Below are 26,622 nucleotides of genomic sequence, written 5' to 3'. Positions count from 1 at the left end.
TAGCTACTGGTTTATACATTCAGTAATGGACAAATAACAAGAAAATATGAATTCATATTTATCAATATTACAGTATTAAATATTTCTTATCTCAATAAATACACAATTCGTGAAATTGAAAAAAAACATGATTTATTAATTTTTTGAACTAAAGTTTACATTCACCTTAAGACTAGTTTATAAATTGTCACATGGATATAATCAACGTGAATGGTTTTTTTTTTCCTTTTAAATATTCTACACGCTTGAGATGTAGCAATGTGTATGTGATTTTTTCTAGCGCCATCTGTTGTATCATATGAACATTAACACAAGATGGGGTTACTATCCTCCATTCAAAATTTATTATTTTTTACAGCAATCTTCAACGAACGATTTGTAAAAAATTATGAAATAATTTATTTCTGAAATTTAATCGCCATAAAAATTCATTTAACAAAATAGTCAATTTTATATCTTTTATAAACGTCATGCGTGCGCAATCCATTCAATGAAAAACTTGCACAGCGCATGCCTAAGAAAAAGAAGGTAGTATTCAAGCTTTGAAGTTTATGCGACGTGAAAATAATCTTTTAATTTATTTCAAGTGACAAACATATTGCTTACTTATTAAGGTGAGAAATAAATAATAATTTAACCTTTATAAATTGCAGTTACGCTACATTACAATATCTAAAATTATAAATGAAATCATACAAAAACCGGCTCTTTAGCATTTGACCAATGGCGCTAGTGAATCGATCGGTATCTAGTGTACAAGTACCTACAGTAGCTATCCGCAAAGTAGGCAGAATCTGAAGTCTAATCCGAACTTCGTCAAAGAGAAATGTACTCAACTTCTTATTGTCATTATTAGATTTACATGTAATGCTTTTTATGTATTTGATTATTGTTCTTATTCAAGTGAGACTACAAAACTAGCAAAAAATTAATGTCAGAAACTGTAAAACATAAAAGTGACGACTGTTGTGTCATGTGTGTTGTGTGTTCGATAATAAGAATCTGAGGCTCGAAGAAAACTTTAATAATACTAAGCCTGGAAATAGTTTGGGTATGATGCATTTATCAATAACATAATAGTTTTATCATTAACAACATTTAATATATTGTATAACGACCGTCGAATTGAACGAAAAATTAAACATACAAATTACGCTTAATGTAAACAAATGACGGTAGACAAATTTCGAATAGACTGGAAATTTTGCACATGGAGTTTTCAATTTGAAGCTTTTTCAAATGAACACCTGATCTAAGGTGTCTAAAGAGGACGTATATAATATTTGTGTAAATCATTAGTTGCAAGGATCGTATGGGGAGGGGGGACTGCAGTCTGTCGAATTCCGAAAATCAAAATGCGCTTCGAGTTTATGAGTTATGATGTTACCAGAATAATAATAGAAATTCTAATTGTGCATGATGTCATATATTATAAATGTTCATAGGTTGTAACATGATATGAATTTAGATGATGTGGTTTAATGATTATTATTTTGTTGTGTCAAATTATGATCATAACACTTCGTGTAAATTTACAGAATATAATAATAAACAATAATTAAATAATATAAAGACTAAACAGATCAAACTTCATGTAAATAATGTTATATTTTTTATATCTCTTTTGCAGTATTTGAAAAAAAGAATTGATTTTTTACACTAAACAGAGAAACAACTTACGGTACTTAGAAAATTGCATTAAGAATTTTTAACAACACGTTCTTAAAACTATATTAGTTTAAATGGTTTAGAAGGTTGGAATATTATGTAAAAGCATTTAATTGCATTGAATATAAAAATTACAAATCATGATTCAAAGGGGTTAATGTTATATTAAACTTTCATGTTGTATTTGTCATTCGTTTAATACCTAATTGTTAACAGTGAAAAAAATCATCTCTGAACCAACATTTCTCACTTTCTATAACTTTTGTCCTGTTAACACATACTTTAACAACTTTCTTGTTGACTTTTCATTTGTAATGTTTGTGGTTCTACTTTTCAATATAAAATTGTGATGTTAGTAAAATATCTACATGTATGTTTCTATTTACCTATTGCCTTTAGTAAAAGTTGAAATATTTTTAACACGCTTTTAGTAGCTTGGCTTGGTATGTAATGAAATCTTTAAACACAATTTTTACCAATTTCCAGAAGTCTGATTAATTTGAAACTATGCATACCTATCAATGACCGATGACCATGCAATACTTTCATAATAGTTTCCCATTATCCTTTGCCAGGATTAATAAATTCTTTTATATCTATAAAAGAGATAAAAGAGGATCTCCTCTGTAGGAGAGGGAGTAAAAAAGTAATTGAAAAATTATACTTATTTCTAAGAGAGTTCTACAGTAGATGCGCCAAGGATCTATTGACACTTTAATGACATTAACCTAATATTTTCCATTAAGTGGGGCGTAAAACTAACCACAATGGTGAGAATGGGTTCCATAGGTCCGTAATAATCCGGTAATTCCCATTGATCAGATCATATGAGAACCACTAAGTGGTTCTTTCTAAAAAAGTTTAAATAATTAATTAATTCCCCAATATGACATTGTCACAGACTAAAAAATAAATTTTAGTATAATAAAACTAAAATAAACACTCTTTTATTGCAAATTGAACTAAAAACTAGAAAACAATTTTTGATGGCAAGAGTTTATTATAACTGTAGTTGCAGATGAAACAATCGATCATAATGAATCACCTCAAAACAAAACAAACGGTAATAAAATTAGAGTTATTAACACAATTATTCAAATCAGAGTAAAAATCGTGGGGTGCATTTTACTGTAGTTCATAACTATCCTAGATAGTTACCAATGATAATTGTAATATTTTAAAATATTAAGCACCCTACGCTTTTACTCTAAACTCTTTGCTTTTTTTTTAAATTCACTGAATTTGAACACTGCTTCTAGTAAAAAACCAAGAGCAATGTGACATATAGACACAAGTCATGAGATATTATAATCAGTCTAGGGTTATGTTCAATGTCAATAAATTAGACAAAATAAATTTGAAGACTATTGTTCTACACACTTATTTTAAGTGATTAATAACCACGCTTAGATACAGGCACTCATGCTGCCTATATGTCCAGCAATATCGTACTTTAATAGTTTTTTTTTTCTTTTAGTACAGTCAATGGATATTTAGTAACTTGCGTATTCTAATTTCTAAGCATGATTCGTACGCATGTGTGCGTGCGACCCTGTGTTCTGACAGTGCCGGCCGAGACTTTTGATTCGAGCCCGTCACGATGATTACATTTTTGCTTTCGTCATTGTAGATCTTGTAGCCCTTGATATTGGAACCTAAGTGTGAAAATTGTTGATAGGTGTAAGAAATGCTTAATGCCGGTCACGAGGTTTAAGCCGGTGCCGGCTAATGAGTCTTCAGCATCGGATGAAGAGTCTAAGTTGGAGCTCTATCTGCAAAAACAGTTGGAAGAGGATGTCGCCAGGTATTGATCATTCCTAGACAAAAGTTTGACAATAATTAATGAACTAATATAATTAAGAAAACATATTAACCTCAAGTTACTTACGTTATCAATAAAAAATTTACTTTAATGTGAAGGTATTTTAATTTAGCTACTTAATATACTAATCCCTTACAAATTCTATTTTATTTGGTGTTTGCAGAATATTTGATGAATCAATTTATTCTGACCTTGAAGTGGTTTGCGGGAAGCTTAAAATACTAACTCATACTTGTATACTAAAAGCACGAACAAATAAATTTTACCATAAGCTCGAAACAATCTTGCATGTCAATATAGAACGCCATACATTCGATGAAATTTATTCCTTCATAAGGTAATATTATAGATTTTATAATTTCGCCATAATTTATTGAATTATTCTTTATTTAGAGAGTATTACTTTCATTTTTCAGTGATGCGTACACTGAGTGTGACATTAAAACCCAAGAGAGAGAAATTATAAAATATCTAAAAGCTAACTTCTTATTCTTAAATACTGATAAAGCTAAAACGGGGTACGCAAAAGAAGAAGAGGCTGATGTATTTTTAACACCTAAGTGCGTAAGTCCCTATGCAGAAGGTAAAATACTAAAACTTAATGGTACCAGTCCGAATACTGAACTCACAAGAGAGTATTATGCCCTAGTACCAATAGAAGGTAATTTATTGGAACAAGAATTAAGTGAACAAGACGCTCTTTCCAATGCATTTCACTCAATAATAAAAACCCAAAATAAAGATCCACTTTCTGAAAATCTAGTACATCACGTTAAACCTACTACACTTTCACTTATCTCTAGTCATTCATCCAAAACTGTAAAACATTCCATTAGTTGTGATATTATAAGTAACTGTCGAACCGAAAGTACTACTGTTGCGGATAGTAAAGTAAGTAAAGAAAATAATATACCTAATAAGCAAATAATAAAATTTATTCAACAAATCGAATCAAAAATTACCACCGAACGTGTAGTTAAAAAAACATTTAACAGTGAATATAAGATTGACAGAGCTTTAGACGCTGCATGTTCCCCTGATAGCTTGATAGCTGATGATCCAAGTTCGTCTTCAGACTATTTGTCTGCTGCGTTTAACTGTTCGCCAGGTTTGGGTTCGACAGAATTTTTTCCTCAATTAAATGTTGGGGAAAATTTTACTAAAATGGACAACATCTTTACATCCTCTGATTCTGGTTTGGAGAATACTGGATTGTTGGAGAGTCTTAGCAGTCATAAAGATGTAACATTAACTGATTTTTCATTGACGGAAAGCGCTTTGCATGAATCAGGCACAGATGATCAAAATCCTTCCATTGATTGTACATCTAATTCATATGCAGAGTCAGACCAATGTCTGCGATTCCGACAATACGATACTAATGCAGATACATCTTTAAGGAGTCTCACTTCTGTGGCAAAGGAATCTGAGGGCAATGGACTTAATGTCCAAGTAAATCAAAAAGATGTAGATCATTCGAAAACGTCTAAAGAAGAAAAACAGCGGCAGAACGAGGAAATTGTTATTCTTGAATCGTCATCTGTATCATCCGAGACGGGATCTTGGGAATCAATTTTTCCTCCTAAAGGGACCGATAAAGAAATATGTGAAAAGTTTTTAAATAATGAACGATCACTTATAACCGATGCGAAACTCAGCATTAAACAAGAAAATTTGAATAGTCCACCATCAACTCAGATTGAAAAAGTTGAATGTAAGCCAACATCATGTTTCATAGATGCTTCAAGTCTAGTAGATGAAGAGGAACCAGTTAAAGTACAAGTCATTAATGATACAAGTGTAACAAAAGCAGATTCAACTATGATGCCAAGTAAGCCGGTACCTTGTTCCTCAACCCATAAATTAGACATAAGCCCAGGTGATTGGTCTGAAAGTAACGACAACGATGATTCTTTAGAACAAGCTGATATAAAAGATCCTGATTCCATCCAGAAAGATTTATCGCCTACGATCTTTGAAATGACACCTATAACTGAGGATTCTTTGTGTACGAATGCTTTTGAAAGTGCAGTAACAAATCGAGGCATTGACAAGCAAGACGATTCGCAAAAAGGTATTGATTTAGTAACCGATACTGAAAGTTTGTCATATGCAAGCACAGTATATGTCGCCACAACACCGCACAATTCGATTTTATCAGTAAATACATGTCATCAATCAGTTAAACAATTTGATATTGAAGAAACCAGCAATGAAAATGTCACGATTTGCGAGAAAGCCCATGTAAATTTAAAGAAGTCCCGTTGTGATGAGTCATCTCCAATAGTTTCAGGCGGTTCTTCATTAGTAAGTCACACCCCTCAATTCGGGAGTAACGACTGCAACTTAGATGCTGCTAATGATTTAATATCACATGACAATGGTATTACCTCTTCTTGGGTGGTTGATATGTCATTTTCATCCAAATCAGATACGGATAAGAACCAAAAAAATTATTACGCTAAAAAACCCGGTGATAAAGCTTGTGAGGGCTTAAAAAGTGAAAGTAAAGATCGTCCGGATGGCATCATTAAAAGTCGAGGGTCTGTAGATTCCGATAGTAGTGAAAAATCGAGTCATAAATTTTATATCGACCTATCAAGTTTACCTGATCCATTGCCACCGAAAAAACCCACTGAAACTGAAACTAACAACGAGAAAAAGAATATATTTTCTATGTACATTGACTTGGGAGATAAGGCGCCAGTGAAAGAAATGCCTGTTAGACTTTCTTCATCACTGAATGTAAAAAAACAGAACGAAACTAAACTGCCCTCGAAAATAAATAAACCACTAAAAACTTCTAATACAAATACAAAAAATACTATATCAACAGCTAAGATACTGGAATGCGAGTCTGTTTTTGAAGAAATTGAGTCTTTGTGCAACGATCCTAATATAAGTATAACTGAAATAATAGGTATTCCAGAAAAATCTAAATTATCCAAAGTCGATGAGATTGAGAAAGATTTAATCAAGGAAAAGAAACATTCTCGAAGTGTAAATGGAGAGAATAAGGTAAAACAAAATTCTATACCAGTCATCCATGAAGAAATTACTCACAAATCTTCAGGCGACCTGTTTGTAAGACTATCAGATTTGGATAAGCCTATCCAAAAGTCAGAAATTACTATGCACGATATACAAACCGAAAAGGAAGGTATCGATGTACGCATGACGAGATCTATCCCAGATAATAATTGGGGAGAGCAAAACTCATCTATGGCCTCCCGATCTATCGAAGTCTTAAGTTCATTCCACTCTGAAAATGCATTAAGCTTGAACAGACTGTTCCCGCACTTAAAAAATGAATTTAGTAAAAGCATGCCTGGATCTTTATCTGCAAGGACCCGATCTCCTTTTAGGCCGAATACGATCATCAGCCCCGCGGAAGTAGAAGATCAAGTGTCTGATGTCTCAGAGCTTAGCAGCGTTCAGAGTAGCATGTGTCGATCAGTTGTCGGTGAGTATATCTTATAATTCTCTCCTTGTATCTTCGTCACCCATATCGATTTTGCACACTAAATTTATGTTTCAGAAAATAGCACTACAGAGGAAACTAGCCAAACCTCGAGTCTTATTGGGAATTGTCAATCCCGTCTAGGTCAGGATTTGTTACGAATGTTTTTAGAAGAAATAGCTCCAGATGTAATCGTCGAAGTATCGGGAAAGAGGATCAAAGCACACAAGTGCATCTTGTCTTCAAGGTAACCAGTGCATATACACTTATGGCCGCAAACAAGTAACGTTTACTTTAATAACAAATTTTATTTTAGATGCCAATACTTCGCGGGTATCTTAAGTGGAGGATGGGTTGAAAGTGCTGGAAATGTGATTGTTTTACCACCGTGAGTATCAATTATAAATAATTCAGACTTCGATTGTCTATGGTGAAAGTCGAAATGAGAGTTAATGAAAAAAATTGAAAATATCATTGGATTCGCAAAATGTAATATAAGACTTAAAGTTTGAATAAAAATATTAGATCACCCACGCGTTTATTAAAAATTCGAACAGGTTGTTCGTTTTATGTCAACAACACCAGCGACTATACTTCAGAAGCTCTTCAGTTCTACTTCAAATGTTGTACAATTCATTGTCCAAATTAGTGACGTAACTAGCAGTAGCATTCGCAAGTCACTGTGACCTTATATATCTGTCGTAATATACCATCCAGCAACCTACTATGAACTTAAAACTTATTGAAAGAATTCTTCAATTAATTAAGTAATTTTATTTGTATTCAAGGTTTTCGTTCAACGTGGTGCATTTTGCCTTGTGCCATATCTACTCTGGTTTGTCAACAATACCGGACTCTATAAGCATTGTAGAATTAGCCACAATAGCTGATATGCTGGGTCTAGAAGGGCTAAAGGAAGCCATTATGTTTACTCTTAAAGCAAAATATTGTCACCACTTCCATCGAGTAAGTTGATTGAATGCTACTTATATTGAAGTAAAATGTACTTTTTCCTAACTAACGCACTGTTTGTATATTTCTTTATCTTCTTGGTATTCAACTTGGTATTCTAAATCTATTATAAATTATCCCCTACTTGGAAACGCGTATATGAAATAGATTATGTATTTCTAAAATCAATTGTGTATATTTCAGCCGTGTCAAGTTTGTACCGCTGGGGTGTTAGAATGTTTTCCCCTTTCATCTGTTTACGGCTTGGACGACTTGTATCGCAAATGTCTACGATGGATAACAAAGTACTTCTCGAAAGTTTGGCCTACCAAAGCGTTTGCAACTCTCCCAAAAGAATTACTGGATAAGTGCTATCAGGAGCATATTGTCAATTTATCCACGGAAAATCTTATCGAAACGGTCTGCGGATGTGGCATTACAGGTAAATAATATGGATTGGACATTATCTTATCGATACACGCATTATCAGAACTGCACATAGCGATTGTTGCCTGTTTAAGTAAATTGTAACATAAGTTATTGTAAAATGAAAATGTCATTGCACGATGGCGAATATGATTTTAGACAAGATTTAATCACTTGTGTGTATATTTATAAATATATCATTCTCCCAAATCAACATTATTATGCAACTTTTTTGAATATGAAGTGAATAAATACGAGTAATTTTAGAATTCATATTTGTGAAATGAATACTATTTCAGTCTATCATACATCTGAATAAACATTTTTAATTTCAGTTGCGTCATTACAAAGCAGTAGGTGGGCTGAGATAGTGGCTCGAATGTGTAGGCGATTAGTTAATGCTGTAGCTCATTTTGCAGCACCTAGACTTGTATGTGTGCTTAAAATGATTGCCTCTGTGTCCAATGACGCTCCACAATCTGCTAAACAGGCCCTAGACGATTGTCTAACGGCCGCCATTGAATGGGCTCCTCCTGATGAAACATGTCGCGCTTACGCATTCCTTTCAAACCTTGTCAAAGAAATTAGATGTCATCAGTATTCCAGACCAGACGTTATCTCTAATGGCAACGAGCAAATGAAAGTAACAGACCCTAATAATCTTCTATATACACACGCTGGCAGCTGGCGATTACAATGCGAAGGAACTCTAGTTCGAGCCGCTCCACGTGTCGTTGGGACACAAGCTTTTAAAGATTTACCTTCTGATTTGCGCAAAAGGCTTCGAGAACTTGGTTGTATTATGTATGGACCCCAAGCTATTCCCATCATGTCATCTCCGCTCCAAGACAGAAAATCAAAGAGTGTATTTCAAAGCAAACCTAATAAAATACCCAACTCCACCGCCACTCGAAGCTTGGACATGGAGCAAGTACGACAGTCTTTCGTTCCGTATAAAGCTAAGCCGATCTCCATGGGCGGAACAGAAAAAATAAAAAGCACTAACGAATTACGTGAGAAAAAACCAAACAAATCCATCCCGCCAAAAGTGAGGACAACGAAAGCACAGGAGGAACGTGCTAAATTTAATCAAATCAAAACGAATTTGTCACAAGACAGATTGAATACGAAGTCTAGGCCTCATCCTTTCGAAAATACGAAACCCCGCTATTTGGAACCGAGGCCGTGCAAGAATGATAATAAGAAACTATCAACGAAAAAGTTGATGAACAAAATTGTATCATCAAGTGAGTCTTCTCGCAATTCAAGTCCCGTTCTAGCGCGAAATTTGAGGACATGTGGCGCAAAGGCGAAAGAAGTGAAAGCGCAGACAATGTCACAGGACAGCTTGGCGACATCCTCGCGGCCCAGAACTGCGGAACCTTCCACGGACTCGTTGAGCGAGTCCCAAACAAGCAACAAATACGCAACCTATACGAAGACGAAACACACTTGCAGGGGATCCGTTGAATGTAAGTATACGTCACGACAAGTCGTTATAACTCTTCATTTAATTATTATTATCATACGAAATTATTCCTTTTCCTTTACAGCAGTGCGGTCATCGAAAGGCGTTATATCATCGTTGCACAGCTCCAACAACAGAACCAAAATACCGGTATATTTAAATCAGAATTCAGTGCCTAACAATTACGAATATAGAGAACCGGAGGTGATCAAACGACCCGGGCTTACTGTCTCTAATCGAAGTTCAGAGAGTAAGGTGGTTCCGGCGACTCTCAAATTAAAGAATAATAAAATCAACATGAGAAATGTCCCTGGATCGTTGATGAACGCAACTAAGTCGAGTTCGGCGAAGATGGTCACAAAGATAGTAAAAGACGGACCACAAACTAATAAAGTGAAGCAAAGGGTGGCAGCCGTAAAGAATCCAAGACACCATGAGCCTGATCGCCCGCGAGAATTACCTGTCATGGGACGTTCTGGAACATTCTTAAAGGATGAACCAACATTTGGCGATAAAACAACCAACATTGATATTGGCCAGTAGATAAATATAATTTAGGCCTATTTCGTATTTAAATACATCACGACAGAACTCTTTATTGAACTCTCCCGACCTCTTCGTAATTAAATGGTGATGGTTTTACGAGGAATTCGCGGGCTCGAATTTCGGACTTCCAGCATAGAGAATGGTTAAAACACACGAGTGCGGCTGGCCCCTACCCGACATAGTGATCGCTACTAGTATGCCCTCGATTGCTTACCTGTCTATGCTAAAACTTCGTAAACCAATCCCAAAAACGTATAAGAAACCTAATCTCAAAATTATGTCGTGATGTCTCGGCTTTAGGCCTAAATTTGCTTTCGCTGTCTGTACTTATTTGTCTATTTATAGTTTAAGAAGTTACGATTTCTCAGATGCATTTTAATTTCTCGTTGTATCGTTATCGGCTTAAATCTTACGTAGGATTAGACCTGACCAAACTTTTTTGCAAGTTATATAGGTGATACTTATACATATATTATGAAATACCATATAATACTTGTGCGACGTAATGTTGTAATTTTAGGTATCATAAGAGTAATCCTAATCGACGACAAATGTTATAGTTTTTGGTACCTACCCTGCAGTACATTGTAGCATAATAATTATTGTTTCTGTATAGATGCAAGTGATATATATCGTAGTTTGGCAATTTCATATATTTTTAGAGATGTTTAAAATCGGCATTTACTTTTCTTTTCAATATCTGATGACATAACACGAACACAGTACAGCGGTTCGTTCACGCACACAAGTATAGAGATAGCGACGCTCAAGTATTAGGTGTTCCATCTGCCCTTTGTTTTATAATCGGAGATACGTAAAAACAGACCAGCGTTGCGTTGCGTAGTAAACTAATCTCGGTCCCAGTATAAGTGGCCACCATGTTATTTATTCATAGGAAGATTTGTGTTTTACATAATATAAATAATTCCATGTTATTAATCCTTTTTTCTTTAAATTGTATTATGACATTGTTATACATAAGTTTTCTATTTAAATGTAAGCTTTGGTAAATTTTGCAAATTCTATTATTGTGTATTTTCATAACTTTATTTACATTTTTCACTTTATTATTGCAATGCAACACTAAGGACTTAATATCATGAAGTCCGTCATACACCATGTAAGATTTGTGTCTATGTTATTATACTCATGTCTCTAATTAGATCCACACGATTACACTTTAATGTGATCGAGTTGCATCACGATTGTTTTTAATTAATTATTCTGTCGTTCTTTCGTAGTGTACATTTCCTTTCTATTTAGACTTGACTCATGTCATGCAATCGCAAATTTCTTAGAATTTTTTGTTACTTACTTACACGTGTAAGTTGAAAGTAAACATCGCTGTATATGAAGGTTTATTAATCATAATTTCTAATCATTACACTAATCATTACGTAGGCTAAGAAAGAATCTCTTCATATTTATATTTATTTGCTACTAGCTATAGATAAATGTAAATGTTATTGTATAATTATAGTTTTAAGTGTAGCTCTGGCTGTAGTTAAGTTTAATTTAACGACATAAAAGTAACTACTTGTGTAATCCAATAACCGTAAACGATAACCAATTACTAAAGCAGAATACGCCTGGATAGTCACAATTTTAATTAAATTTCTGCGGTTATATACTGATTGAAAAGAAATGTTCTAAAAAGCAGCGACGTAACCAATTTGAGTGATCTAAAATTGTCCGGAATTAGAATATTAATTCATATTTTAACGAGTTTTCGTACTCGAATTACCTGCATTTTACTCATTTTTTTTTAAATCTTTATAATCGATTAATCATCTTTCATATTGTCAGCACATTATGATTACCACCGTGCTTCCATTCTCAGTAACTTGCCTAGAGACTCAAAGGCAAGTACACAAGTTTAGAAGCACTGTACGGGACCAATCCTTACTGATATTATAAATATGAAAGTATGTTTGTTTTGTTATCTTTCTCCACATCGCAACGGAGCGATTTTATGATATTATTTTGGGAGTAGTAGAGGCCAGTGATTGATACAAGCTGTATTTAACTGCAGTGTAACATCTTATTCTGAAGAGACTTTCCATTGACGACTAGTGTTATAATAACTATATAGTTTTATCTGTACACGAAATATCAACCGAGACGTAACTCGTCAAGTGTGTACCGATATTTTTAATAATGACAGTACCGGTAACAAATTACCATAAATCATAAAATCTCTTTGTCTCGGTGAGTGCATCAAATTCACTTTACAATATTGATTGTGTGTGTGTACATGACTTTACTTTTTTATATATTAATTATTGACACAGAAATCGTTAGCATTTATAACACACACATCAATATTTCTTGATCTAAGACCAGACGTGTTGTGCTTTAGTATGGAAATAACATAGAACCATAATGTGTATTTTTTAATATTTTGATTAGGATTAACTTTCAAAATGATCTCAATGATGCGCAGTATTTAATTATTTAGGTTTCTGGTTTTGCATCAGCCATTGTTTATAGTTGAGAACGTAGGCCATGTTTTATTTTTGTATATTAATGTTTAAAATTATATCTATTAGAGCTTAATGTTGTGTAAGTAAATAATCACAAATATTTATCGTAATAACTATATTTGGAAATTTTGGTTATTCTCTAAAACTTAAACTTGACACTATTATAATATAAATATTGATTAAATTTTAGTTACGGGGGTTTCATTACATTATAATAAATTAACAGTCGAGAAAGGAAAACAATTATTAGTAAAATTATCTATCTCTACATGTATCTAAATATCGGTTGTAGAATCGCACCAAGTCGAAATAGTCCCTAACATCAGGGACAATTTCGTCATCCCAAAAATAGCGATAATGCACCACGAATAATTATACGCTAACGAAACATCGGTAATTATAAATAAATTATTAATAATTGAACGCGTACGCTATGTTCGTACGTGTTTGTCTATCAAGCTTATGATCTTGCTGAAAGGGTAATTAATATTTTATACACCAAATATTACAATATCAAATCACAATATAAAAATTTTCATGATACAGAGATTTTCTTGAGAAAGCTCCATTGTTTGGTTTAAGTTTTAGAGTATGTTAATGGTCGTGCAAATTGTTATGTAACTTTATTTTGTTTAGACATTTGAAATGAATATAATGTGCATTTAAATGTTGTTTTATTTTATCTTTCCCCTACTGTAGCTTATATTGCATACGACAAATATAATCATCGAGGTTCAAGGTATCGTAGCTACGGAGATATTGCCTTGTTGATCATAAAATATGCTATTGCATGCTGCAATTACACTTAGTACGTAATTGGTTCTACTTTAACTGATAACTGTGATTAATACAACGTGAAGTACATGTTATTAACATATTGGTGAGGTGTAATCAAGATATGTACAACATACATGTCAGCGCGCCTTAGCGCTAATATATCTGGAAATATATGAATTAGAAACAATGTAAAATAATCATAAATTAAGTCTTTTATTTCAGAAAACGATACAATATAGCATAATAGTTTAATATAACAACAATACCACACGGAAATTTTTAATTTAATTATTCTATACATAAAAAAAAACTAAGAGGATAATTGAATCTTTCCTGATAATAACCTTACCCCAAAAAAATATCCACGACATATTCACAAGCAACGTGTAAAACACTGTCAATGATTTAAATAACATAGTCAATAATGATGCATGTGTTTCTTATATTCTGTATATGACCATCTCCGATGGCCGGTAGCGTCTGGAGTGTGTAACTTCAAGCTCGTGTATTGCATGAAGGCACGAAAAAAACATGGAAACGAATTCATAAACAATAGATATACGTAACGATGCAAGTTTTGTGCTTTACATAACGAAATTAGCTACATGAAACCGAGATAACGTAGTACTCTTGACAGTAGTAGCTAACTAGATTTATGCAAGATGATATTTTCGCTACACGCTACAACACGGAAACAGTAAAATTTTAATGGAATCTGCCATTTCAAGGACTTTCGTGTCTTCATGTATTACAAGCTAATTACAATACATAATACAAAATACGAAAAAAAACAAACATTAAATTGCAAATAACAAAAATGTCCTTTAAGTTATAAAAACAATATAATACTTTACTATTAAGTGAATAAATACATTTTTTTTATACATCAAGTGTTAAAACATTAAGGTTATTAAGCAATAATTGTCGTGTGTTTTATACAGCATTAAGAGTAATCTAAGTGCTTACTAACATTCTATATTCATTAGCCGTATATATCCGAATGGGCTGTAATGGAACCGTTTGTACAGGCAGTGGTATTACAAAACTATTGTACTGGTCTGTATGACCGTAATTTAGCGCAATGACGTCAACCAATACACCACATTTAAAATTAGAAAAGAAACTATAAAATGCGAGATAAAATATTAATTCTAGATATACTGACACAAATCTACGATTAGTACAGTTTGGGGAACTTTGAAATACACAAAACATTCGTCATTTTTGCTGCATAGTAAGTCAGCTGTATTTCGAACAGCTGAAACTTTAAAAACGTACGAACATTTTAAATACATTAATTGATATTATATAAACGCTTATGAATAATTTGCATTTTTGGGGATTATTATGCTACTTTACTTATGTCATCGATACGAATATAGCTTCCTTTAAGAATTGTCTTGTCATCATTTAATCGTGAGTATTATAAATAATATTTTTTAACAAAATAATTTTTAATCAACGGGCATTAAAACGCGTTCATCATTATTCTACCGACGTTTCGAGCACTATCGAGAAAGTCCCTCCCCCACAAGTGCTCGGAACGCGAGGTTTTACCTCCGTTTGAAATGAAGATTTAATTCAATTTGTCATAACATACTAAACTAGAAGAAATAAAATTTTAAATTGTAAATGGCGAAAATAAACATAATTCATTATCAAAGAAAATGTCCTCACGCATCGATTTTACAGACTACAGATTATTATCAATAGATTTACACTGTAATATATAACAAGACAGCTGAGTCACATTAACCGTTATGATATTGCACCGGGTATGATGCGATTTTTAGTGAAGACGCTACATCGCTTTCATTTATCAGAAAACAATACACTTGCGATTGCACACGATGAAGCTAACTTCTTAGAAATTCATCAGGTGAACGGTTCAAGTAACGTCACTAACCGCCCGTGCCGCTGCAATGCTCTGTCATCATTAAATAACTAATTCACCATCCATTCCACCCCTATTGGTTAAGTGCTCTGTGCAGACCTATCATTATAACTACTATATTGGTACACAAAATATCTTGTAATTCAAACTATATACTATTACGGATTTATCGTTTAAACGTATATGGTCTTGAACACCGCTGGATCAAAGTTACCCAAACTGATTTCAGCGCTATGACATAATTACAAAATACTTTACTCGAACTTCTTCCACCACCTTATAATGAACATGGCGCAATTTTAAAATAATTTTTATTCACTGGTCGCGTGTCTTTAGAATATACATTGCATCTTAGTTCAAAGCACAAAACAACCGCGTCGAAATCCGCCTCTCGGCTCATAACACTCCCCAATGTTATTTACACTTGTAAATCGAGTGGAAACCACGTTTGCAACAAATAATAACCCACTTGACACAAACCCAACATCATGTTCGTAGTGAACCAACGCGCCCGCGATATCCGCATCGCGGCCTTTGACCATCGGTAAACGTGTATGACGAAACGGAACGCTACTTCTATTCTACGCGCATCGTAACTAAATTTCACAATCAACAAATATTTACTATATTATCACTTATTGTCGCATTCGTTTGATTACGATGTGCATCACCAATTATTAAACATATGTAAATATTGTACTTTTGTATAGACATTTGTAAGCTTTCTATTATTATTATTTCCACGTACGTGTAAATATTGTCAAGGCAGAATGGCGTCGAATTGTATAACGTATGATCATATTATATACCACGATTCACAACAGCAAACAAATATTATATTATATTACGGGCGTCGTATGTTCTATCCGGGCATATACTATAGAAACAATAATAAAAGGAACGTAGCTATTTCAAGGCACATTTCTTGAGCAATACGCGATACTCAAGCACAGAATCTATAACGTCTACGCGAACCGTGCGATCGTCGATCTATGAGAATTTCAAACGACAGCGACAATAACTATTGAACAATTGAACGTGATATAAAACTGTGAGCCGGGTTTGCCGAGCTTGCCGGCGAGCGTCCCCACGAGCCCGAGAGCGCGCCGAAAGGCGACCGCCGTTCCGCAACACTAAGCGACCAACATGATCAGGATGACGGACAGGTAGAAACAGAACATCGAGTGCGAGTAACGTTCGATCACTTCGAGGAATGCGGCACTGAAGCTGAGATCGGCTGTATCGAAGCTGCCCTGGGGGGTGTGGGGGGTGTGGGGGGCGAGGGGCGTGAGGAGGCCGCGGGGGGAGGGCGGGGCGTTTATTCACATGAAGAATTTGCCGATGATGATGCCGAGGAGCGCCATGCCGATGGCGATGGCGAGCCACGGCATGAGCACGGCCTGCTCCTTCTTCTCGGGCCCGTACGAGTGGCCGCGGGCCGCCACCTGCTCGCCGCCCACCTGCTGGTGCAGGCGCAGCAGCTCCTCCTGCAACATCGCACCGTCCGTCAGACATATGAGTACGTGCCCTCACACCGCAACCCATCTATGCTAACTATGAATAACGGCCAACGACATACACGTACGATCTATGACACCAAAACATAACATACAATCTAAACACAAACACATAGACACAGGCATTGCATAGTGCGTGAGATATTGAAAAGCTCATACAAATATTACGACAATTGTCTTAAAAAAAGATTAATTAATTGATTTATAATCATATCTTAATTACTATATATGTATAAAGTTATATGCGAAATGAAGGTATATATTTTTAATATTAGTATAAACTTAATATTCATATTTTTACTTTAATGGACAATTCTTATTCTGCATAATAATTTGTTTGAATACGACATTCTTTGCAGAGTTAAGTACTTGTCTGTTAATGTTTAATAACTGAATGTTCAATTACAATTAAACATTATTGTAATTATACGTCATCAAAGCATAGCAATTACAGACAATTATTTGTCGATCACAGACACACTAAATTAGTGTGCCAATTGTTAAAAATTCCACCGCTCAAATATGTTCGATACCATATCATCAAACATTACTTCGAGTTGATGAAAGAGGAATTTATTTTCACTGGCCTAATCATAGTATAAATAACATCATTATACTAATAGCATTATTATTATCTGTTATATGAATTTTGTCTTTTCAAAGAATTGTCAGAAATGAGATTAAAGCATATCTATATCACAGGATATAAACATCTAACATTTTTGTAAACCATGCATTAAATGTCTGAACACAGTTCTTAGCAGTATTATCAATATAGATATATAGTAAAATTATATGTATATTTTTATCTCTTTTTAAATATTCTCAAATAATTTGTAGAATATTCTTACAAAAATAAAAATGAGAACAACTAAATGGCTATTTAAACAGCCACATATTGATAAACTATTGGATCAACTAGTTAATAATAAATTAATATTAAATTAATGATGTTATAACTATTAACACTAAAAATTAGTTTGATTTTTAACAAATCGATTTGAATTTATCTCACGTGTATTTATGGCCAGTTTTCTTAATTTAAATTTTTCATTAAACTCATACTATGGAAAGAATCGTTCGAAATTTTTATTTGTCTATTTTGTAATGGATCAACTTCTGGGCCTATTTATCTTTTTTTGAAAATTTATTCACCTGTATCAAACTAATTGCGCGTGTGATTGATATATTATTTTTTGGGTTCCCGCTTGATTACAGAGCGAGCTAAGCCGGAGCTACTTGCTCGATACTCACATGTGGACTTTAAACGTAGTGTACTTGATAACATAGTAAATATATGTGTCACGGCAGTTGACTATGCCAGAACGAGATGCGATGAAATTAATTTGAAATGCAAAAATGATGACGTCACACGTAATTTGCTCATTAACATTCAAAAAAAAATTTTATTCCGATTTTTTTACCCACACAAGACAAAACGCATTAGTTTTTGGGGGGTCAATGTTTTATAATAATATCATAAATAACTTTAAAACTTAAAAGCTATCACAGATTCATAATATACATTAGTTTAAGCTTAGCTTAATGAAATTGTCGCCAAAGCAATTGTATAGAAATATGTGAAGATAGATTATTATGTGTTCATTTTGATTTAGTAATAAATAGTGAATAATAAGCCATACAAATAAATCATTGTAACACATATAACCTAAGCTGAAGAGTTTGTGTCTGAACGCGCTAATCTCTAGAACAGCTTGACCGATTTCAAAATATATGAATCAATTTACTATAAATATCAATCTACATTGATCTACAATACTCTTTTTAAAAGTGTCGTTTGACATTTTGATTGGGACAAGTTTCTTAATGTAAGACTGAGGTATTGATCGAGAAATTTTATAAAAATCTGGTTTTTAAATAAAATAAAAAAACAACACACAAACATAATATGTAACTTAATTCTCAAAACACGATATTTATGATATGATAATAGTTTTATTAAATCGCTATGCCAGCAAAATGCAAATACAGTCGCATGCAATTATGATTTTCGTGTACAGTTGACTTTCTTGTGATATTCGAGTTTAATTTCATATAGACAAGACACATTTAATAGGGCTAAAATCGTACAAGAAAATATATATATCATTTTACACGTTATAATTTGTTAATTCATTAATCAAATCATATGAAAGAATTGTTACTTTAAATAGTATTTTTTCACTTATGGCATAACATGCAACATGCATAATAAAATTATATAACATTAATTCGCTTTGCAACTCGCTGATGCCATGTGTTCATCAATTTCTTGCTGTATTTTATGCATGTTATGAATCTGTGAACGCTAAGTTCAAGGTTGAAATAAAAAGGATTTGAGAAAAATAAAAATATCGTTTATAGAATATCCCCACTCCTACATAAAAGGTATTTTTAAAATAAAATTATTTCAAGTTGTTTCTTCGCTACAAACAGTAAATAAGAGGAGTTAATACTTTGACTTTTGTTTGTAGTTGGATTACAAAAGAAATTTTTCAGTAATTAATATCTACGTTACTGTTAAATAAATGCTATATTTTTTGTTAAACGTTAATGCTGTGGGGTGGATTAGTTACTGAATACGTAAATATTTATAAGAAAATATTACGTAGCTATTAGATCATTTACAAGTTATTTTAGCAGTACATTATGAGACTAATATTATAGTTTTAAAACGCCAGAAGGTATCACGTTATTGTTAGATTATGAAGTTTTATTCTCTGTATGCATATGAAGAGTATACTTTTGCATAATTAAAATATGCGATAAGTGTTTGTACAGACATATTGGTATTTAGTTTATGCAACAATCACGAAAACTGTATTTCATTGACCAATATTGTTGGTTATATAACAGTTGATTAGAAACCACTTTATTTTATTGGTGCTAGATATGATCTCATTCAGGCTAAATGAAACAGATAGCGCGAATCAATACCAATATTGTTTTTATAACTAGGCATTCATTACGACCTGTTTTTTATACTCGCTTAGTAACACGTTTTGCTATATGTTATTTGAAGTACAAATTGTATGTAATATCTTCTATAATTACATTGGAAAGTCCAATTCGAAGACTTGTAACTAAATGAATAAATTTCAAACTTGCTAAACCGATATATAGCTGTATACCCTAATAGTTCCTTATGCCAGCCATGTTTTCTCTGAAACAGACATTCACGTGACGCACGATCTTACCTTTAATCGCAGATTTTCATGTCTTAATTTACTTTCTTCCTCCCTCAAATGAATAACTTCATTTGTTGCCTTTTGCAAATCGCTCTCCACGTTTTCAGACTTAGAGAAAGCCTGCAATGAAACATAGTGACAATAAACATCTACACACATACACACACGGGCACCGTCTAACGAATTGCAAATAAAAATATACATGCAGCAAATAAGGTTCAACGGGACATTAAGACACATCAGAAAAAAGTGCAACAATCTAATATTGAGAAGCTTGCGTCTAAAAAGCTATTAAAATCGGTCACATTGTGCTGAAATACGCTATGCCGCAATGTACGCTGAATGAAACGATATATAGCCGACTCGTAAATCCCTGCCCATGACTCAGTCTGCTTTATCGAAAGTTATTAGCTATGAACGGAACAGTGGAAAAATTGTGCTTTCAACGTTTTCGATACTAATTCACCTTCGTGTTTGAGTTGTCTTAAGGCGCGTTTAGACTGTGCGGCCGGATGCAATTACGTCACCCATTTATCTATACATATTCTTGTGTAAATTATACATATGCGTCTCATATACGAGATAACGAAGCGCCGCTCGGTCTGAACACGCCCAAGTAAGTCTTATAAAATCCTGATACCGTTTTGACGCTACTAGAATCGGCGGGGCCCTCATCCCTCCTCTTTGCTTCGTTCTGGATGAAACCTTCTACAGCCTCCTGTAAGAATTGTTACAAATGCCAATGCGTGCATAATGCTCTCGATAAGGACCATGCAATACAATTAACCACGAATGTAAATTATGAATATCCGACAAAAACGATACGGACCCACATTGAACATCCTCAAATTACCACATATTAAAACACAAATAGTGCCCGACGAAACATATAGTTATGCATTTTCCCAAGTGTACAACGACTATGTATACACAAATTATTACCTACAGCTTCGTAATCATAGTACAAAGCTACGAACCGTTGATTTGTTTCGATTGAAAACTCGTTTGCAAAATACATAATATGTTCTCGTGCAATATTAGCCTTTACCATTTGACGCAATCGTGAACATTGATACTAAGTTCTGACACACTGGACATAGGGTATTTAAACATTCATTTTACGATGAACTCCCAAGCGGCAACAGCCAACAATTCAAGTGAATGGAATGTCGAATAAAATGAATGCATGATTGGTTCAATGGGTTAGAGATTGGGCAAAACAAAAACATTAAAAAGCCGTCCACTACTGTTAATATCACACAACGAAGAGCTCCCCATTTTAATAAAAAAAAAATTCATAAATCCGGGGAACCCTTGTAAATGAGCGTACTAAATACCTTGGACGACGAGTGCGACGCGTTAGACGCCTTCGCTTCGTCGGCGACCGCGACGCGCTTTTTAGTAACTTCGTTTTGGGCGGCGTTGTCGCCCGCGTCCTGTGTGGAAACGCCCTTACATTTCAATCTTTATTCGACCATACACTTTGTTGTGCGCTTATTTTTCTACAGTTCTGAGAAATCGATGTGCTGTTATATCATGCGACATTCTAATGGACGTTGCGGGAGACACATTGAATTAAAAATGTGATACTATTGATGCTAATATAGGACTAGAGTAATAGTGACTTCATGGAAAGTTTCCTGATAAACAAATTACGTACATTGAGATTAGTTCCTCGTGGAGTTTCGAATACGCAGCGTAATTTATAATCCATGAGCTGGTCGGGACTAATCTCCTTCCACTGAAAACATGTAATAATTAACTAATTAATTATTTTAACAATATATATTATTCCAATACAAGTATTTGCTTTTGTACGATGTGGTTATGTATGTAGGTCTTTACGAAAATGCTAAGTGATAAAAACATACATTTTATATGATTTCAATGTAAAATCGAATCTTTAACATTGCAAGCATTCCGAATGTACTTATCCATATAATATATTTCTTACATTGTATACACATTAAATTAATTGACAATGAAGTTATGAGGCGAGAAAGTTTACTCACCACTTGTTCAATGTTGGTCTTGCCTTCTGGGGCAATAACGCTCTGGACCATAAACTTATGTTTATGTTTCTCGTTAGGATCGACGTAAACGGGCTGAGGGGTAACTAGAAACAATTGATACATTGTTGTAAATTCAAACTTCGATGAATTTTTTTAAGCAGCCATTATTATGGAACATACTGTGTACTGGTAGATAGACTAACCGTTGTACTGTGTATTTATTAATCTGTGTAAATTTTTTGAAGTGTCTATATAATGTAACGTCATATTAATTTATAAATGTGTTGTTCAGTAACAGTACTATCAAATATAAATAATGAAAAAAGTTTGATAACTCACTTGCAATATCAACTTTGCCATTTGGTTCAAGTGAACCAGAGTTGGGGCGCACATAATACTTTTTGGGTGCTGTTGTTTTAATTTTAAACAGTACCGTATCGTTGGTGGGGTTTGACAGCTTCATGTAGGTAGTATACCCCTGATCAAACAGCCCTGAAAAATCAACTAAAACTTTCAATAATAAAAACTATTGCACTTCAGATTGACTGCACTGGTAACACGGGATCAAACATAAAATTCAGGGAATAATATAGAAGTAATGATTATGATTTCAACTCAAATTACATGTGTGTTAGTTATAATATAGGGAGTTATTTTTACTAACACTAATCTAAATGTTTATGGGTATATCTCAACAGTTCCTCACCTTTTACAAAGTTTTAAAAGTATTTAATTCCACAGTGAATATCACACCATATGAAACAAACAAATTTCAAACACTATTGTGTAATAAAAAAAGTATTGTATACATACATATGATCATATGTAACTTGTACCTGATAGTTAACTCATATATGATTATTTAAGTAAATATTATTTGAAAGAATCATGTAATGGTGTAGATTATTCACAGCAAATAGAGGTAGAATTTAATTATCTAGATGACTGAATTAAAAATCTTGTGTTATATAAGAAAACAATATGTATAATAATTACTGTGGACATTCATTATACTAAGTACACTAAAAAAACTTTCAATAAAATCTATAAAATTTATAATAGCTTAATTTGCATTAAAATTATATTCCAAAGTGCAGTACTTATTTAACAAGAAAACCATATATTTTTAAAATAATTGATATGACAATCTTCTTATCTAGATGATTCTCTTTGTATGTAATAAAATAAAACAGTTTTGAATTCATACACCTATATTATTTGTCAGGATATATATACATTTCAGTTAATTTTTTTCTGTTCTTTAAACACATTAATAAAATATTTTCTTCTAGTGTGTAAAATTGGTATTGTTGTTTGTTTGTACCGCTGGATAGTTAAAATATTAACTAGAACTTCTGGGCTAATTTTATTAATACAACAGAAAAGATAAAACAATATTTTAATGATAATTTAACAAAACATAATTTTTATACAAGTAAAGTATTACTTATTATAATATCTATAATAATTACTATAATATCTCAATGCTATTTGTATCAGAGCTAATCTCTGATCTCTCAAATACACATACAAACAATTTGAGTGATATAACAATATTATTTTTATTTTTTAAATTATGAGTTTAATATATTATACTGTTTAGAGTTTTTAATTAAAATGCAATTTTATAAGTTAAAGTACATTTTAATTTGAAATCCCAAACAGTTTCAAGTTGGTTATCATCTAATAGTTATAGTTATTTTATTTTCTAGATCTGTAGTATGTTATAACTATAATTTAAAATTTATTTCAATTAATGAAATATGCAAAAATATAGTATATACTGCAAATATTTAGTGTTCTTAAGTTTAAATAACAGTGTCTCAATTTGCTTCCATTTAAATTTTGTAATCTTGTTGAAGTGTTGTAGTGAAGAAAGACAAAAGTTGTTGCTAAATAATCGCAAAAAAATAAATTATTCTCTCATTCATTTATATCCCAGAACATATTCTATTATCGACATAAATAAAAAAATTTTACTACCTATGAACACGAAACTAGTTGAAGAACTTCGATGTTCCCGTAAAATAATGATAAACTGTGTTAAACAAATTATTGTTAAAATAAGTTTATATATTTTGAAATATGTTTACGAATTTTTTTCGAAGATGGACCCTGCTAATCAATCAATCGACGTACTGCCGACATACTTATGTTCGGCTGTCGTAACGTTTTTACACATATCTGATACAGAAAAATCTATTAGTTATTTAGACTGATTAATATAAAAGACAATGTTTTGTAAATTAATAACCATGACAAAACCGCACCCCGACAAAATGCCTATATCTGGAAATAGAAATCTCCATTTGTCAGCAGCTAACATGACCTATGTTGCCCAAGTTTCAATGCGGGTGTTCTAATCTTCGTTCTGTAAATAGAAAAGTTACTCACCTCTAAACTTCAGCTCATTTTGTGGTTCTATAATCAAAACTTGGTTCGGCATTTTTTAATAAATTACGTTATAACTGGCAAAAATTAGACGAACAAGAAAATCTCAATTCTGCGTTGTCGGCCACAGTGAATGAGGAACGACCGAATACGACATGCGCATTGCGCATGCGTTCTCTTTCCATTTCCTGAATTACTAACCGAGTTTTAAAAGTATTTATTATTTCGCGCATAATAAAAGTTTTGAGATAACTAACATATTTTTAACTGGAGAAAATATTAATAATATAATTGTGTTTCAAAAAATGATGTGTTTTAATCAATAGCAATACAATTTACAACAATTATTGATAATTTGAACGCAACTTATCACAGAAAATGAGAAGTAAAGTGTATGATAAATTACGTTCTTTCGTTCTTCACGCGGAAATAAAAATATGTTATTTTTTAAATTTCTATTTCAGATATTGTTAGGTACGTAATTGGTTTTTGTTACATGGTTCTCCGTGTATTTTTTTATATGTATTATATTTCCACGTTGCATTTCGTACACAACAGTTATTAATCTTTCCCTGTTATTGTAGTTGATATTTTCCTTTTATAATTACGTGTTTATGTAATTTTTATTTTAGTATCTACCAACTTAAATCATGTTCGAAAAAAATGCTTAATTCATTTTTATACATCGATAATGTACACGGGTTGGTTGCTTGAATCTTTAAATGTTGAATTGGAAATTGTTGCCTCGTCTTAGAATTTGGATTGTTACCTCACTCATCAGGCACCTCCTCGACCATTAATATATTGCGATGAAAAAATACCCTACCCATTTGAAAGATATTAAAAGGATAAGTTTTTTTTTTAGATTTAAAGCCACACACAGGACAACACGGGCGCAAACTTGGTTTGCACATGCATGTTTGTAGCGACATATGTTTGCGCAAATAGCACGTGTAGACATGATTTGGAGCTACTTGGAAGTTGGCGCGAAAGTTTGAGTTAATTAAAAAAAAAAGCCGTTAAACCGTTGCAACTTGCCGGTTTAACGAAATCGGCTCCAGTGCGGAGTGTAGAATCGAAACAGATGTTCTTATTTGGAGAAAAATTTGTGATCTAGGAATATTCTAAGCAGTTTATATAAGAAGTTATACAATGTTTTAATATTTACATTTTACATGAAATTTTGACCGAAACTTTATTTATGTTCAATCGTTAACAGTGTGCTTGCTATTCGCCTTGAGATTCGTGTGGGAAGACGAATGTGGGTGTTAAAGGGCGACACTTGTATAAGTATAATTCGTCGAGACACTAGGCGAATAGCAATGTGTAAATAATTAGTAATATATTGCTATGATCAAACGATGTTCATCAGTGAAGATCTTTAATTATTATTTTAACAAGTTCAGCCAATCATCATCGTAAGGCCATCCTAACGCGCAAAATTTAGTCGTATAGGAAAAAGTAATCGCATACAGCAATTTATCCTAAGTCTAGGAGGAGGGTAGTTTCTGACTGACTGAATAATTTATCATTGAAGGAGGTGAATTCGCATTTACTTAAAAATAAACTTTTTTAAATACTCATACTTGACTTCATACATAGCCCAATAGTTTTTAGGTACAATTTTTGTCAGCAGGATTTGGAATACTGAAGGATTTTTATTGAAATCATAATATAATATTTCTGTTATCACAGGTTATAAATAATCTTTCTTTTGCAATTATACTTTCTTGTATTCTAGTATTTTGATTAGAATAAATTATGTCACATGACCTTACGATCTCGAATCCATTCATTGTCGATATTAAAATTTCTGATTTCGTTATTTCTTAAACCCTCATAAGTTTATTATCAGATTTAAATTTCTCTCATTCCTAAATTTAACTAAATTTACTGAAGTGTTTATAAGCACATAAATGCTTGGTCGTAATAGTTGTGCGACTAAGTAGCGATTAAAATCGCAAAGAAAACGTTGCTAGTAATGATTAACAATCTGTGGTGTGAATGCGGCTGACCGCT

The 26,622-nt window shown here is 33.0% G+C and overlaps 2 protein-coding genes across 6 annotated transcripts; one reads left to right on the top strand and one right to left on the bottom strand.

The window, feature by feature from the left end:
- Positions 1–507: 507 nt before the first annotated feature.
- On the top strand, positions 508–14,131 carry LOC119835525. Of its 3 annotated transcripts, none has more exons than XM_038360408.1 (10): positions 508–614; positions 3,347–3,472; positions 3,654–3,827; positions 3,907–6,953; positions 7,029–7,197; positions 7,267–7,338; positions 7,739–7,916; positions 8,106–8,343; positions 8,663–9,799; positions 9,881–14,131. In XM_038360408.1, the coding sequence occupies exons 2-10, from the start codon at positions 3,363–3,365 to the stop codon at positions 10,336–10,338; spliced, it is 5,583 nt and encodes a 1,860-aa protein (XP_038216336.1). In that variant the 5' UTR covers positions 508–614; positions 3,347–3,362; the 3' UTR covers positions 10,339–14,131. The 3 variants fall into 3 exon arrangements, with proteins under 3 accessions (XP_038216336.1, XP_038216335.1, XP_038216337.1); XM_038360407.1 differs by lacking the exon at positions 508–614 and adding an exon at positions 749–1,051; XM_038360409.1 differs by lacking the exons at positions 508–614; positions 3,654–3,827 and adding an exon at positions 749–1,051.
- LOC119835526 (vesicle-associated membrane protein-associated protein B) lies at positions 13,798–24,761 on the bottom strand. Of its 3 annotated transcripts, none has more exons than XM_038360411.1 (8): positions 24,607–24,761; positions 22,552–22,716; positions 22,213–22,316; positions 21,861–21,941; positions 21,538–21,636; positions 20,841–20,918; positions 20,210–20,320; positions 13,798–16,982 (listed from the first exon to the last, which is right to left on the bottom strand). In XM_038360411.1, the coding sequence occupies exons 1-8, from the start codon at positions 24,656–24,658 to the stop codon at positions 16,818–16,820; spliced, it is 855 nt and encodes a 284-aa protein (XP_038216339.1). In that variant the 5' UTR covers positions 24,659–24,761; the 3' UTR covers positions 13,798–16,817. The 3 variants fall into 3 exon arrangements, with proteins under 3 accessions (XP_038216339.1, XP_038216340.1, XP_038216341.1); XM_038360412.1 differs by having other exon boundaries at positions 22,552–22,704; positions 24,607–24,760; XM_038360413.1 differs by lacking the exon at positions 20,841–20,918.
- Between the last annotated feature and the right edge of the window lie 1,861 nt (positions 24,762–26,622).

The sequence above is a fragment of the Zerene cesonia genome, chromosome Z, assembly GCF_012273895.1.
Source record: "Zerene cesonia ecotype Mississippi chromosome Z, Zerene_cesonia_1.1, whole genome shotgun sequence".
NCBI classification, from domain to species: Eukaryota; Metazoa; Arthropoda; class Insecta; order Lepidoptera; family Pieridae; genus Zerene; species Zerene cesonia.
This window is presented reverse-complemented; position numbering and strand designations above follow the sequence as displayed.

Excerpts from the sequence above, each read along its gene's own strand:
- LOC119835526 (XM_038360411.1), bottom strand. The coding sequence starts at position 24,658 with ATGCCGAACCAAGTTTTGATTATAGAACCACAAAATGAGCTGAAGTTT. Across the intron at positions 21,637-21,860 it reads CACGAGGAACTAATCTCAAT|GACGCGGGCGACAACGCCGC; the intron begins GTACGTAATTTG and ends GTTTCCACACAG. Across the intron at positions 16,983-20,209 it reads ATGAAAATCTGCGATTAAAG|GAGGAGCTGCTGCGCCTGCA; the intron begins GTAAGATCGTGC and ends GCGATGTTGCAG.
- LOC119835525 (XM_038360408.1), top strand. The coding sequence starts at position 3,363 with ATGCCGGTCACGAGGTTTAAGCCGGTGCCGGCTAATGAGTCTTCAGCA. Across the intron at positions 7,198-7,266 it reads AAGTGCATCTTGTCTTCAAG|ATGCCAATACTTCGCGGGTA; the intron begins GTAACCAGTGCA and ends ATTTTATTTTAG. Across the intron at positions 7,917-8,105 it reads ATTGTCACCACTTCCATCGA|CCGTGTCAAGTTTGTACCGC; the intron begins GTAAGTTGATTG and ends TGTATATTTCAG.